Here is a 16,370-nt window from a genome sequence, read left to right as displayed (position 1 = left end):
AGAGTAGGAACTGAATTAAGCCAGATGTCTCTTTATTTTACTTACTTTTTTTTTTCTTGAGTAAGCCTATACTTTCTTTGTGTTACATTCAGCAGTATATTGTCTCCTTTCTTTTTTGCTGCCTCCAACCTTAACTTAATCTCTATGATAGTGATTTCTTTATTAAATTGATTTTGAATGTTATTTTTATATATTTATTTTGCTAAACTCTCATTAATTCCAGTGAGTTATCTGTACAGTCTTTTTTATTTTCTACACAGACATTCAGATCATATGGGAATGATAATTCTCATATTGCTATTTAGTTTCTTTTTGGATTTTATACAGAAGTGACCAGATCGATGGAGGTAATAAAAATATAATTTCTTTTTTATCCTCAGAAGCTGAAATTCTCATAGCTGGCAATGTAAAATGGTACAATTGAGTGAACTGTATGGTATATGAATGATATCTTAATAAAACTTTAAAATATTACCCACTAGAAAAGCAATTTGTCTTTTTCTTTTAAAGTTAAAAGAACACTTGCCATAGAATCCAGAAACTCAGTTGTAAAGAACTTACCCCCCAAAATGAAAACATATGTCTACACTGTGATTTGCACACAGAAATTCATAAAATATTTATTTGAGTAGCTAGAAATTAGAAGCAGTTCAAACATCCATCAGTAGATGAATACATTGTGGCATATATGTACATTGAAATATTATTTAGCCATTAAAAGAAATGAACTATTTCCAGAGTGGCTGTACCAGTTCACATTCCAACCAACAGTGTAAGAGGGTTCCCCTTTCTCCACATCCTCTCCAACATTTGTTGTTTCCTGTCTTGTTCATTTTGACCATTCTCACTGGTGTGAGCTTGTATCTCATTGTGGAATTGCTGTAAGAGTTCTAGCAATATTGGGGTGGAGGCTTTTGGGTTTTCGATGTAGAGTATCATGTCATTGGCGAAGAGGGAGAGTTTGACTTCTTCTTTGCCAATTTGAATGCATTTAAGGTCTTTTTGTTGCCTGATTGCTGAGGCTAGGACTTCCAGTAATATGTTGATAGCAGTGGTGAGAGTGGACATCCCTGTCCTGATCTCAGGGGAAAGGATCCCTGTGCTTCTCCATTGAGAATGATAATTGCTGTGGGCTTTTCATAGATGGTTTTTAAGATTTTTTTAATAATAAATTAATTTTTTATTGGTGTTCAATTTGCCAACATACAGAATAGCACCCAGTGCTCATCCCATCAAGTGCTCCCCTCAGTGCCCGTCACCCATTCACCACAACCCCCCGCCCTCCTCCCCTTCCACCACCGCTAGTTCGTTTCCCAGAGTTAGGAGTTTTTATGTTCTGTCTCCCTTTCTGATATTTCCTACACATTTCTTCTCCCTTCCCTTATATTCCCTTTAACTATTATTTATATTCCCCAAGTGAATGGGAACATATAATGTTTGTCCTTCTCCGATTGACTTATTTCACTCAGCATAATACCCTCCAGTACCATAAACGTCGAAGCAAATGGTGGGTATTTGTCATTTCTAATGGCCGAGTAATATTCCATTATATACATAAACCACATCTTTATCCATTCATCTTTCGATCGACACCGAGGCTCCTTCCACAGTTTGGCTATTGTGGACATTGCTGCTAGAAACATTGGGGTGCAGGTGTCCCGGTGTTTCATTGCATCTAAATCTTTGGGGTAAATCCCCAACAGTGCAATTGCTGGGTCATAGGGCAGATCTATTTTTAACTGTTTGAGGAACCTCCACACAGTTTTCCAGAGTGGCTGCACCATTTCACATTCCCACAAACAGTGTAAGAGGGTTCCCTTTTCTTCGCATCCTCTCCAACATTTGTTGTTTCCTGCCTTATTAATTTTCCCCATTCTCACTGGTGTGAGGTGATATCTCACTGTGGTTTTGATTTGTATTTCCCTGATGGCAAGTGATGCAGAGCATTTTCTCATGTGCATGTTGGCCATGTCTATGTCTTCCTCTGTGAGATTTCTCTTCATGTCTTTTGCCCATTTCATGATTGGATTGTTTGTTTCTTTGGTGTAGAATTTAATAAGTTCTTTATAGATCTCGAAACTAGCCCTTTATCTGATATGTCATTTGCAAATATCTTGTCCCATTCTGTAGGTTGTCTTTGAGTTTTGTTGACTGTATCCTTTGCTGTGCAAAAGCTTCTTATCTTGATGAAGTCCCAATAGTTCATTTTTGCTTTTGTTTCTTTTGCCTTCGTGGATGTATCTTGCAAGAAGTTACTGTGGCCGAGTTCAAAAGGGTGTTGCCTGTGTTCTCCTCTAGGATTTTGATGGAATCTTGTCTCACATTTAGATCTTTCATCCATTTTGAGTTTATCTTTGTGTATGGTGTAAGAGAATGGTCTAGTTTCATTCTTCTGCATGTGGATGTCCAATTTTCCCAGCACCATTTATTGAAGAGACTATCTTTCTTCCAATGGATAGTCTTTCCTCCTTTATCGAATATTAGTTGACCATAAAGTTCAGGGTCCACTTCTGGGTTGTCTATTCTGTTCCATTGATCTGTGTCTGTTTTTGTGCCAGTACCACACTGTCTTGATGACCACAGCTTTGTAGTACAACTTGACATCTGGCATTGTGATGCCCCCAGCTATGGTTTTCATTTTTCAAATTCCCCTGGCTATTCGGGGTCTTTTCTGATTCCACACATATCTTAAAATAATTTGTTCTACCTCTCTGAAGAAAGTCCATGGTATTTTGATAGGGATTGCATTAAACGTGTAAATTGCCCTGGGTAACATTGACATTTTCACAATATTAATTCTGCCAATCCATGAGCATGGAATATTTTTCCATCTCTTTGTGACTTCTTCAATTTCTTTCAGAAGTGTTCCATAGTTTTTAGGGTATAGATCCTTTACCTCTTTGGTTAGGCTTATTCTTAGGTATCTTATCCTTTTGGGTGCAATGGTAAATGGGATTGACTCCTTAATTTCTCTTTCTTCAGTCTCATTGTTAGTGTATAGAAATGCCACTGATTTCTGGGCATTGATTTTGTATCCTGCCACACTGCCAAATTGCTGTATGAGTTCTAGCAATCTTGGGGTGGAGGCTTTTGGGTTTTCGATGTAGAGTATCATGTCATCGGCGAAGAGGGAGAGTTTCACTTCTTCTTTGCCAGTTTGAATGCCTTTAATGTCTTTTTGTTGTCTGATTGCTGAGGCTAGGACTTTCAGTACTATGTTGAATAGCAGTGGTGAGAGTGGACATTCGTGTCTTGTTCCTGATCTTAGGGGAAAGGATCCCAGTGCTTCCCCATTGAGAATGATATTTGCTGTGGGCTTTACGTAGATGGCTTTTAAGATGTCAAGGAATGTTCCCTCTATCCCTACACTCTAAAGAGTTTTGATCAGGAATGGAAGCTGTATTTTGCCAAATGCTTTCTTTGCATCTAATGAGAGGATCATATGGTTCTTGGTTTTTCTCTTGCTGATATGATGATTCACATTGATTGCTTTATGAGTGTTGAACCAGCCTTGCATCCTGGGGATAAATCCTACTTGGTCATGGTGAATATTTTCTTAATGTACTGTTGGATCCTATTGGCTAGTATCTTGTTGAGAATTTTTCATCCATGTTCATCAGGGATATTGGTCTGTAATTCTTCTTTTTGGTGGGGTCTTTGTCTGGTTTTGGAATTAAGGTGATCCTGGCCTCATAGAATGAATTTCCAAGTACTCCATCTCTTTCTGTCTTTCCAAACAGCTTTAGTAGAATAGGTATGGTTTCTTCTTTAAACGTTTGATAGAATTCCCTGGGAAGCCATCTGGCCCTGGACTTTTGTGTCTTGGGAGGTTTTTGATGACTGCTTCAATTTCCTCCCTGGTTATTGGCCTGGTCAGGTTTTCTATTTCTTCCTGTTCCAGTTTTGCTAGTTTGTGGCTTTCCAGAAATGCATCCATTTCTTCTAGATTGCCTAATTTATTGGCATATAGCTGTTCATAATGTTTTTAAAATCATTTGTATTTCCTTGGTGTTGGTAGTGATCTCTCCTTTCTCATTCATGATTTTATTAATTTGAGTCTTTTTTGTCTTCTTTTTAATAAGAATGTCTAATGGTTTATCTATCTTATTAATTCTTTCAAGGAACCTACTCCTGGTTTTATTGATCTGTTCCACAGTTCTTCTGGTCTTGATTTCATTGAGTTCTGCTCGAATCTTTATTAACTCTCTTCTGCTGGGTGTAGGATCTATTTGCTGATTTTTCTCCAGCCCCTTTAGGTGTAAGGTTAGGTTTTGTATTTGAGTTCTTTCCAGTGTTTGGATGGATGCTTGTATTGCGATGTATTTCCCCCTCAGGACTGCTTTTGTTGTATCCCAAAGATTTTGAATGGTTGTATCTTCATTCTCATCAATTTCCATGAATATTTTTAATTCTTCTCTAATTTCCTTATTCGCCTTTCATCTTTTAGGAGGATGGTCCTTAATCTCCACGTGTTTGAAATCCTTCCACATTTTTTCTTGCAATTAGTTCTAATTTCAAAAAATTTGGTCTGAAAATATGCAGGGAAGGATCCCAATCTTTTGGTATCGGTTAAGACCTGATATGTGACCCAGTATGTGGTCTATTCTGGAGAAAATTCCATGTGCACTTGAGAAGAATGTGTATTCAGTTGCGTTTCAATGTGAAGTTCTGTAAATATCTGTGAAATCCATCTGGTCCAGTGTATCATTTAAAGGTCTTATTTCTTTGGAGATACTGTGCTTAGAAGATCTATAGATTGTAGAAAGCACTACATTCAAGTCACCAAGTATAAGTGTATTATTATCTAAGTATGTCTTAACTTTTGTTATTAATTGATTGGTATACTTGGAAGCTCCCACATTCGGGGTATGAATACTGATGATTGTTAGGTCCTTTTGTTGGATAGATCCTTTAAGTATGGTATAGTTTCCCTCTTCATCTCTTAGTTCAGTCTTTGGGATAAACTTTATTTTATCTGATATAAGGATGGCTACCCCTGCTTTCTTTTGAGGACCATTTGAATGGTAAATGGTTCTTCAACCTTTTAATTCAGGCTATAAGTGTCCTATGTCTAAAATGAGTCTTTTGTAGACAGAAAATAGATGGGTCTTGCTTTTTTATCCAGTCTGAAACCCTGTGCCTTTTGATGGTGTCATTAAGCCCATTCACGTTCAGAGTTACTATTGAAAGATATGAATTTAGTGTCATCATGATACTTGTTCAGTCCCTGTTTTTGTGGATTGTTCCCTTGGACTTCCTCTTTCTATTTCAGAATCCCCCTTAGTATTTCTTGTAGAGCTGGTTTGGTGGTCACATATTCTTTCAGTTTCTGCCTATCTTGGAAGCTCTTTATCTCTCCTTCTATTCTGAATGAGAGCCTTGCTGGATAAAGTATTCTTGGCTGCAGGTTCTTCTCATTTAGGACCCTGAATATATCCTGCCAGTCCTTTCTGGCCTGCCAGGTTTCTGTGGAGAGGTCTGCTGTTAATCTAATATTTCTCCCCATAAATGTTAGAGATTTCTTGTCTCTTGCTGCTTTATGGATCTTTTCTTTATCTTTGGAATTTTCAAGTTTCACTATTAAATGTCAAGGTGTTGAGTGGTTTTTATTGATTTTAGGGGGGAAGAATCTCTCTATTTCCTGGATCTGAATGACTGTTTCCCTTCCCAAGTTAGGAAAGTTCTCAGCTATGATTTGTTCAAATACATATTCTGGACCTCTTTCCCTTTCGGCGCCCTCGGGAACCCCAATTAAACGTAGATTTTTCCTTCTGAGGCTGTCATTTATTTCTCCTAACCTATCCTCATGATCTTTTAATTGTTTTTCTCTTTTTTCCTCAGTTCCCTCCTTGCCATCAACTTGTCTTCTATGTCACTCACTCGTTCTTCTACCTTGTTAATCCTTTTCATTAGGACCTCTTGTTTGAATTGCATCTCATTTAATTGATTTTTAAATTTCTAAATTCTGCTGTCATAAAGTCTCTTGAATCCTTTATGCTTTTTTCTAGAGCCACCAGTAGCTTTATAATTGTGCTTCTGAATTGGCTTTCTGACATTGAATTGTAATCCAAATTTTGTAACTCTGTGGGAGAGAGGACTGTTTCTGATTCTTTCTTTTGAGGTGAGTTGTTCCTTCTAGTCATTTTGCTCAGTGCAGAGTGGCCAAAAACAAGTTGTACTTGATAGAAGCATGAACTCTTCTCACTGTAGCATTTCAGCTGCTCTCTCTTTAAGTCTCAGACTGAATTTGTAGGTTTTCAGATTGATTTGAAAGTTATCTAGGTAATTTGGTGGGGACAGGTGACTTGAGGACCCTATTTTTCCGCCATCTTGCCCCCTCCCCAATATATTCATTTTAAAAGATTTATTTATTTATTTGAGAGAGAGAGCAAGCACAGTGGGGGTGGTTTGCAGAGGAAGAGGGTGAGAGAAACTCAAGACAGACGTGGGGCTAGATCTCATGACACTGAAATCACAACCGTGAACCGGAACCAAGAGTCAGATGCTCAATCAATTGCACCACCCAGGCACCCCTAGGATTCAACATTTATGATCTCCTAATGATTCATTTTGAGTTTAAGTCTTACCTAGCAATTCCAAGAGAGTCTAATATATTCAAGTATTTTCTAGAAGTATAACATTACATCATTCAGGAAAAGTGTTCATAGTAATACTAAGCTCAAAATAATAAAAAAATGACAGTGATAGCAATGACTGTTTATAAAAAAATATTGTGTCCAGATTTGCTAAACATGAAAGTCTCTTAAAAACTATGTCCGAATTAGTTGGCTTTTAATTAAAATGTGTACAGTAGTTAGTTGGTATTTAATGAAAGCTTAGAGTTAGCTGGGCACAATAATAGCATGGATTACTGGGTGCCTGGGTGGCTCAGTCAGTTAAGCAACTGCCTGCCTTCAGCTCAGGTCATGATTCCAGGGTCCTGGGATTGAACCCTGGGTTGGGCTCTCTGGTCAGCAGGATGTTTGCTTCTCCCTTTCCCTCTGTCCTTCTGTCTACCTCTACTTGTGCTCTCTCTCTCTCTCTCACTTGTGCTCTCTTTCAAATAAAGAAATAGAATCTTAAAAAAATAATATGGATTACCATGCATTTCTAATAAGCTGATATCAAACTACTATAGCTAGAGATGTTTCCTCTGAGACACATTGGTAATTTAAAAGTCAGAACAATAACTCATCCCATTTGAATAGCTTTTACCTAATGGTTTTCATATAGGTTTCACATATAATCCAACAGTCATAAATGCTGGTACACTCGGATGAATCTCACAGATGAAGGAAGAGGCGATATGAAGTCAATGGAGGTGTGCAAGACCACACAGATGGAAATAGGCAGAATGCAGACCTCTGTGCCATGTGTTAACACCACCATTTTTAATGCTTTTAACCAGCGATGGCTGTTCTTTTAGGCTATTCTTTTGTTATGTTATGATGCCCCTTTTTAAGAACTTAAAAATCTGATTTGTTTAAAATGTTACCATGAATGTGAATTTGTGCCTTGCCTATATTATACATCATTCTTATCTAAACATATTTGTTTTTTAGTGTTATTCACCATTTTCAATATGCTTAGTAAGTTGTCCATCTCCCTGCTCTGGTTTCCTCCCAGAATTTAACTGCGTGAGAGTGTTGAGTTAAGGTACTTGAGGGGCACATGGTACAGTGCATAGAGCATGGTGGGTGTATAATGTGCTTGAGGACAATCAGTTGTTATTGCTGTGGTAGCTTCTCAAGTGGATTTTGGTGCCCAAAGATCACCTAAGACTGACCCTACAGTTCAGACATACTTCCACTAGGTGGCAGCTACATTCCATGGGAGGGTCTGCAGGTAGTCCTCCCCTGTGCTGATCATGATTTGCTAATATAGTTATCTCAGTTGTAATCTTGCTGTTTGGGTTCTTAGAGGCCTTCCACTTTAGTTTTTTGTTTTGCAGTAAAAAACTGAGTCCCAGAGAGGTCAAGAACCTAATTTCCCACAGCAGAATGGGAATTGGAACACAAGTTGTATAAGTTCCAGTCTTTCCTTTCCTTTCCCATATGAAAGGAAAGACCACTAAAACCTCTACATGTGCATTTGTCTTGTATCATATCTTTGTTTGGAATGTCTGGTGGAAAGACTCTGGATCTACAAAAGGTTGACATTTATACTCCTCACTAGTAGAAGATACACAAACCAAAATAACTTTTCAGACTCCAATTTGAGAATCAAGATTGTGTTTTATTGCCAAGGACCTTTGGATTTTTCTCTGGGCTTTCTTTGAAACAGTTAAAATAACCTTATTAAAATAGCTATGCTAAACTATTAAATAAACATGAAACCAAAGTATTTTAGGAGAAGCTGTCAGCAAACAAATATCCTAGTGAGTTAAATGTTGAGTTGACTCTTAAAGAGTTACTCCTAAACATTTGTAATTCTATATGAAGCTTATTTTCTTTTATGTGCTATTTGCTTTCATACTTTTTAATGATCACTTTATCTTTCCAGTTTGAATTCTCAAATTTAATCATACATGAAATCTGATATTTTATTTTATTTTTTTGAAGATTTTATTTATTTATTCATGAGAGACACAGAAATAGAGGCAGAGACACAGGCAGAGGGAGAAGCAGACTCCTTACAGGGAGCCCGATGCCGGACTTGATTCTAAGACCCTGGGATCTTGACCTGAGTCAGAGGCAGATGCCCAACCATTGCGCCACCCAGGCATCCCGAAATCTGATATTTTAAAGTAAGGGTAATGAGAGTTTATGCATATATACAAGTGAATTTAATAAGGCATTAATAAGGCAAGTTTCTTTCTTGTTCTTAAGTTCTTATAGAATAGGTTGAAAAATACATCAAATGTCCCGACCCTACATTTTCCTCTCCAATGCAGATATTGCTAATTTATAATTTGCTCTTTATTCTTGAGTTTCCCCGTCTTATTTTGCAGATAACCATTGTCACTATAATCAGAGTTGTCATGATGGATAACATCTACTACTATCCCTTATTATCAACTTTTCTAACTCCAAGAAAATGTATAGAGCATAATTAGGGACTACTTTCTAAATTATGAGATTTTAATTAAGTATTACTAAAACACTTTCATAGTTAGGCTTGATTCTCCTAGCCTCAGGATCTTCTGGGCCAGTATGCCTCCAATCCTAGCCCAAAATGCTTCTGTTAATAAAGAACTCATAAAAGAAATAAAGATCTCACTTCACTTTTCTCCTTCACAGTCTATTTTTGGAGTCACTCACCTCTTTTTCTTTCAATGTCAGTTGCTAGATTTCTTTCCCTAAATTCAGCCTATTACCTTATGTGTCAAGAGTCTAGTAATTATACTCTTTCAAATGGAGTTTATTTTTGTCATTTAATTAATTTTTATTCTCAGACTAGGGTTCTCTAACTTGATATCCATGAAACAGATTAATTCCTTTTTGGGAACTTTATTCTCATACAAAAAGCTTCAAAAAACAGAAAATTAGTGTCTCAAAATTGTAGACTTTCAGAGCTTGAGGTATCTTTGGAAAGTAAGCAAGCACTGTCCTGAAGCACCGTCCTGCAAGGTGGGGGAAGTGTTAATTGACTCACCCACAGCCACATATCTAGGTCATGGCAGTGGTGGAAATAGAACTCAAAATATTAAAGAGTAAAGAAACTGTTTTCATCACAATGAAATGTCAGATAGAAAGGAGCTCTTGGCCACAACCCTAGAGACAGAATTAATGATGTTATTACTCAACATTCATTGAGTAGTTTCTATTCATCAGGCACTGTGCTAAGACCTTCCTATTCACATCTCATTGCATTATCACAAAAGCCCTTTTGAGATTGGTATTATAATTATTATACCAGAGCTATAAATGAGGAAATTGATATTTCAGAGATTAAAAAAAATTGTATATGTTTATACAGATAAAATGACAGAGCCAGAATTTGAACCCAACTCTCTTGTGTGTGGTTATTTCCAATGAAAGGTCTCAAAGTGGAAAGCCCCCACCAATGCCAAAAGAAGTCTTCCTGGAGCCATGTCAGGGAAAGCTCAGAGGAGAATAAGGCAGGGGACTGTAAATAAGACTTTGGCAATGGGTGGTTATCCCTATCCTTATCACCCCAGAGAACAATTACTGCTCAGAAATGTTTAGTTCTAATGATTTCTGGTCTTTTACTTTGGACCCAAGAGTGAATGACAGGACACCCACGTGGAGGAAAAGTGTGGCTACTCCTGCCCATTAAAATAGTGAACTCCCTAAGGCCATTTTGAAGACTTAGTAATAATGGAGCAGGGATTACAGAAGTGGATATTACTATTTGCATGAGGTCAGACTATAAAAAATTGACTGAGCCAGAAACCAGGCATAGAACAAAGGAAATGCAGATGAACTGAAGTTTGTAAAAAATGTTAGTGGAGCAAAGCAACCAATAATTGTTCTTCTGTAGGATGAGATCTCAGAACACTTCTGCCTGAAGTAATTCAGTAAGTTCAGCTCCTTCCTTTCCATCTCATTCATCCAACAACTGACAATTATAATTTACAGCCTATTCCACATTTCATCTATCAAAGGGGCAGAGTTAGTCTACCCACTTCCAGGGAGGATTAAATGAGTTAATATAAATCAAATCCTTAAAAAAGTGCTTGGTACTCAATAAGCCTTGAATAAGTGTTCATGATTATATTATATATTTCATACTATATTACTATAATTGTTCAATATAAGCCAAACACATTGTGACACTCTGTAGATAGGTAGTGAAAAAATTCATTCATCCAACTATACTTACTGTGCCTATGTTCCAATCACTGTTGTAGATTAGTAATAGAATAAATCAATAAATAGATCAATAAACAGAACTCCCAGCCTGCCTTTGAATGCCTTACATTCTGATAGGGAAGATTTCATTAAGATAAGAGACACGAACCTCACATTATTTCCTCTTTGATAGGTTCATAGATTGATGTCATAGGGAAGAGCAGCCTTGGCTCTTCTCAATTTTGGTTGCTCAGTTGGTGACTTACTGTGAGGAGATTTAAAATTTTAGAAAACACAATACTAGGAGTAGTATGTATTTGTTTTAACAACTTTATTGAGAAATATCTTTAACATATAGAAATTATATATATTTAAGGTGTGCAACTTGATAGTTTTATATATACATATATGTTGTGAATGTCACCACAAATGAAGCTAAATAACTTCTCTGTCTCCTCTACATACTTATCCTGTGTGTGTGTGTATGTTGTGTATATGTGTGTGTTGAGATTTAAGATCTATCTTCTTAGAAAACTTCAAAAATATAATACAGTAATGTCAGCTGTTGTGACCATGCTGTTCATTAGATATCCAAAACTTATTTATTCTCAATAACTGAAACTTTGCACCTTCTAACCAACATTTCCCCATTCCTGCCCAGCCCCCCAACCTCCATTTTACTCTCTACTTTTATGAGTTTGACTCTTTTATTCCACATATAAGTGAGATAATGCAGAGTTTATCCTTCTGTGTCTGGCTTATTTCACTTAGCATAAAGTCCTTCAGGTTCATCCACGTCTTGGCAAATGACAAGATTTCCTACTTTTTTATGGCTGAATACTATTCCATCCCCCCTCCTCTCTCTCATCAATGGTCTGTCATCATTGTCATCACCACCTCCATCATCATCATCACCATCATCTGTCTGAAATTTTCTTTACCCATTCACCTATCAATGGACATTTAGGTTAGAAACAATCTGGACTATTGTGAATAATGCCACAATAAACGTGGAAGTGAAACTATCTCTTCAAGATATTGACTTCATTTTCTTTGGATAAATACCCAGAAGTAGGATTGCTGAATCACACAGTAGTTCTATTTTTAATTTTTTGAGGAACCTCCATAGTGTTTGTCATAATGAGTGCACCAATTTACATTCCCACCAACAGAGTACAACACTCTTCTCTGTAACCTCGCCAACACTTATCTTTTGTCTTTTTATTAATAGCCATCCTGACAGATCTGAGGTGATAACTCATTGTGGTTTTGATTTGTATTTCCTCGATGATTAGTGCTGTTGTGCACCTCTTCATGTAGAACAGTTTTTAATATGATGAATGATAGAGAAACACTATCTGATAGTAGCAATTGGTTGCAAACATGCATGGGTAGTCAAATTCCATAAAATGATAAAATGTTAGCAACTTTAATTTTAGCCCTGAGACTTCCCCAGGGTACTTCTGCCTTTTCACACCCATCTCATTTATGTTTCTTCATTTTGATCTTACATCAGTGTCAGCCTGTCTTTTTTTTATGATCTTATTTATTTATTTGAGAGAGAGAGAGAGAGCAGGGGGAGATGCAGAGGGAGAAGCAGATTCTCTGCTGAGCAGGGAGCCTGATGTGGAGCTCGATCCCAGGACTCTGGGATCATGACCTGAGCCGAAGGGAGATGCTCAACCAATGGAGCCACCTACGTGCCCCAGCCACCTTGTCTTTCTTAATGAAAAATGCACATGGGATTCTCTCTTAAAAATGATAACCTGGTCTGGCCTGATGATATCAAGGTTTTCCAAGGTCATCCGTAAATATTATCCTTAAATATCTAATGGACCCTTTCCAGGTTTCCTTGCTCAGAAAATACTGGTTTCTGCTTGTTCTTGACTACCACGGTTCATCCAATTTCAGTCAACGTTGGTATTGTTCTACCATTCCCCCAACCATGGAGATATTATTCCCAGCTCTTCTATCCCATAATAATGCTGATTGTGATCATGCAAGTTTTGATCTTTTTATGCATTTTATGCAATTCCTACATAAAAACTTATTACATAATTAGAAAAATTTTCTAGTTCTAAGCATGTATGTCTATGTGTGTGTATATATATATATATATATATATATATATATATTCTGTATATTTTTTCTTTTAGTTTTGTAACCTGATAGTATGGATTATTTTATTATGAGTTGGTCAAAATGCAATATGTCAAATATTGTAGCTTGTTGTGTTTTGCTCCTTTCCCAGATTCTTATACTAAAGAGATATAAAATATAAGATTCCTTGTGTTTGTTAACCTGGGTTTATATTTTCAAGTCATAAAGTCTAAAAAGCCATAAACCTAAAGCAACCTGGATACTCAGCTGATTTAACCTTCCCATTTTTTCAGTTGAGAAAATGAGAATCTGGAGAGGCAAAGTCACTTTTCCACAGTCCCCAGGGAGTCAGGAATGGAGCTGAGGACAAAACCCGATTATTGGCTACCAGTTACTCTTTACTACCTTAGAGAGACCTTCTCCTAATCAACAAAATCTATGGCATAGAGATTTTAAATAGTGCCAAGAGATTATCATGGGCAGACTTCCTCAAAGAAGAAGAAACAGCTAGCAGGTGGCTGTGATGTTGACTTGGTGTTAATTGTTTATATGATTTTCCAGGAAATATCCACTCATAATAACAAACACAATCTAACTGATCACAGGATTGTTTCTTCCTTAATGCAGGAAGTAGGTCTATGGTTGCAGGAAAGAACAACACAATTGTGATGAAATTCAGCCTCCTGGGATTTTCAGATCATCCTCAAATGAAGCTTTTCCTTTTCGAGTTGCTTCTGGGGATTTATCTCTTGACACTAGCCTGGAACCTGAGTCTCATTGTCCTCATCAGGATGGACTGCCACCTGCACACGCCCATGTACTTCTTCCTCAGTAACCTATCCTTCCTAGATATCTGCTATGTGTCCTCCACAACTCCCAAGATGCTCTCTGACATCATCACAGGGCAGAAAACCATTTCCTTTGTTGGCTGTGCCACTCAGTACTTTGTGTTCTGTGGAATGGGGCTGACTGAATGCTTTCTTTTGGCAGCCATGGCATATGACCGCTATGCTGCAATCTGCAACCCATTGCTCTACACAGCCCTCATTTCCCACACCCTTTGTTTAAAGATGGTGGTTGGTGCCTATGCAGGTGGATTCCTCAGTTCTTTGATTGAAACATACTCTGTCTACAAGCATGATTTCTGTGGGCCCAACATGATTGACCACTTCTTCTGTGACCTTCCTCCCGTTCTGGTTCTATCATGCTCTGATATCTTTACCAGCCAGGTGGTGAACTTCATTGTGGGTGTTGTTGTTGGAATGGTATCTGTCCTTGTGATCCTCATCTCTTATGGTTATATTGTTGCTGTTGTCCTAAAGACCAGCTCAGCTAAAGGTAGGACCAAAGCCTTCAGCACCTGTGCCTCTCACCTGACTTCTGTGACTCTTTTCTATGGTTCTGGTCTCTTTATGTACATGCGACCTAGTTCTAGCTACTCCCTAAACCAGGACAAGGTGGTGTCCATATTCTATGCTCTGGTGATCCCTATGGTGAATCCTATCATCTACAGTTTTAGGAATAAGGAGATTAAAAATGCCATGAAGAAAGCTATGCAGAAGGATCACGTGCTTTCTCACGGGCCTTTGTTTTTCTGATCCTGAGGTAATGTTTACAAAGAGGCTGTGAGATGGGTCAGTTGTGCAGATTTTCATGCAGTTTTGGACTAGTTGATCTACACAATGATTTGTGTTGACTAGACTTTTCTCTCCTTTCCAATATTCCCCTAACTAGTTTACTTATTGGTTATCTAGAAAACAGTTTGGCTATTATTGGTTTCTAGAATGAATAGCATTGCATATACTGAGATTATAAATGCTCAACTTAGCGGACTTCACCATAACAAAGACTGAATGACCAGGAACAACAAAGTAGAGTTTGTGTCTGTAGGAAGAAAACATTGAAAAAAAAAGTTAGTAGAGCATTCGTGATAATGATTTTTAAGATAGGTAGGAATATATAGCATAATAACCTGAGGAGGGGGACACTTTTTCTAAAAAATAGTTGCTTTTCCCTCTTATGAAGTTCTAACATGGCACATGAACACCACAAGGCAGACACCCTCTCCTATTTGGGAATCTAACTCTCAGTGAGCCACTGTGACTGATGAGGGGAGAGTACTGACTCTTTAAATATGGTAGGGCAAGAAAGAGATAAAAAACTTCTGATTAGGGCCTTAATGACTAAACAATCTTATGGCTAATTCAATCAGCTACAGAAAAGAGTCACTACAATGAGTTAAATAAAACCAGGGATTTGTCATTTAATCTGAAGTAACTGCTCTCTAGCCAATTCTCAAAGTTTCTCAGGAATCTATAGAAGAGGAGTGTATCTTCATTTGGGGGAAAGTTTCTATGTTTTCACCAATTTTGTGATAAGTTCTAGAATGGAATTTAGCCTAGAATTGAAGAGAGTGTTTTTTTTTCTCTTCCCTACTATCACAGAACTTGTTATAAGTCCTTAAACCAGCAGTAAACAACTGGGATACTTTTATTCAGCTTTGACTGCTCTTGGTTGGCCATAAATGAATAAATAAAGTATCTACCTGTGTGTCCTTGGACAAGTTATTTGGGCTCTGTGTGCCTTAGTGCCTTATCTGTAAAATAGAAATAATAATAGTAATTCTCTAATAGGCTTATTGTGAAAAATTAAATGACTCAATATATACATGCACTGAGAATGGTGCTGGTGAATAGCAAAGGTTCAAGAAGTGAGTATTATTATTATTATTATTATTATTATATATTTATTTATCACTATTTGACAAAGAAATAGAAGACATTTCCTTCGTTTGGTAAAAAATATATATATATATATATGATCTTGTAATATCTTTGATGCATTGGAAAGTGGGATGGCAGAGACTAGAGCAAAAGCTGTTAAAGAGTATTCATTAGCTATTCTTAAGTCATTAGAGCTGCAGTTATTAATCTCATGTCTGCCTCTTTGTAGGTAGGTGGCCTTATGGAAGTTACTTACAAGCTCCATTTTTCTCACTTGTACATTGAAGGTAATACTTGTATTTACCTCATGGAATTGATACAACCATTAAGTGAGGATATGCATGAAAAGAGCTTAGCTTAGTGCCTGTTATATGGTACTACTTAATAAATAAATGTTGGCTCATATTACTAGTCAATTTCATATAAATCAAGAGAAATCCAGGTTAATGTGCAAAAAGAGGCAAATCAGGTAGCTTTGGGATAGCCACTCAACCTGGGACATAATCGTTTCAATAAAAAGACATGCCTGTTCCTCTCACCTAAGGAAAATATTACATTCACAGAAGTGGCCGCACATAGAAATGCTACAATTATGCCAACTCTATCAGCCACCTGGACACCCCGCCTTTCCTTGTAGCCCGTTTTCCCCGTCCCCCTTTCCTTATCTGTACTCCAGTTCACCAAGCTCTTATCTTTCTATTTACTTTTGGTAGCTAATCTTAAATTCTCCTAATGCTAAAAGTCATTGAAACAAAACAAAGCAAACAAACAAACAAAGAAAGGAAAATATTCT

The 16,370-nt window shown here is 37.3% G+C and overlaps 1 protein-coding gene across 1 annotated transcript; it reads left to right on the top strand.

Annotated features, from left to right (window-relative positions):
• Positions 1-13,492: 13,492 nt before the first annotated feature.
• On the top strand, positions 13,493-14,452 carry LOC144293409 (olfactory receptor 5A2-like). The gene has a single exon (XM_077864496.1). It carries the CDS (start codon positions 13,493-13,495, stop codon positions 14,450-14,452), a length of 960 nt encoding a protein of 319 aa, XP_077720622.1.
• Positions 14,453-16,370: the final 1,918 nt, after the last annotated feature.

The sequence above is a fragment of the Canis aureus genome, chromosome 21 (assembly GCF_053574225.1).
Source record: "Canis aureus isolate CA01 chromosome 21, VMU_Caureus_v.1.0, whole genome shotgun sequence".
Taxonomy (NCBI): domain Eukaryota; kingdom Metazoa; phylum Chordata; class Mammalia; order Carnivora; family Canidae; genus Canis; species Canis aureus.
Note: the sequence above shows the minus strand (reverse complement) of the source record. Positions and strands in the feature narration are given on the sequence as shown.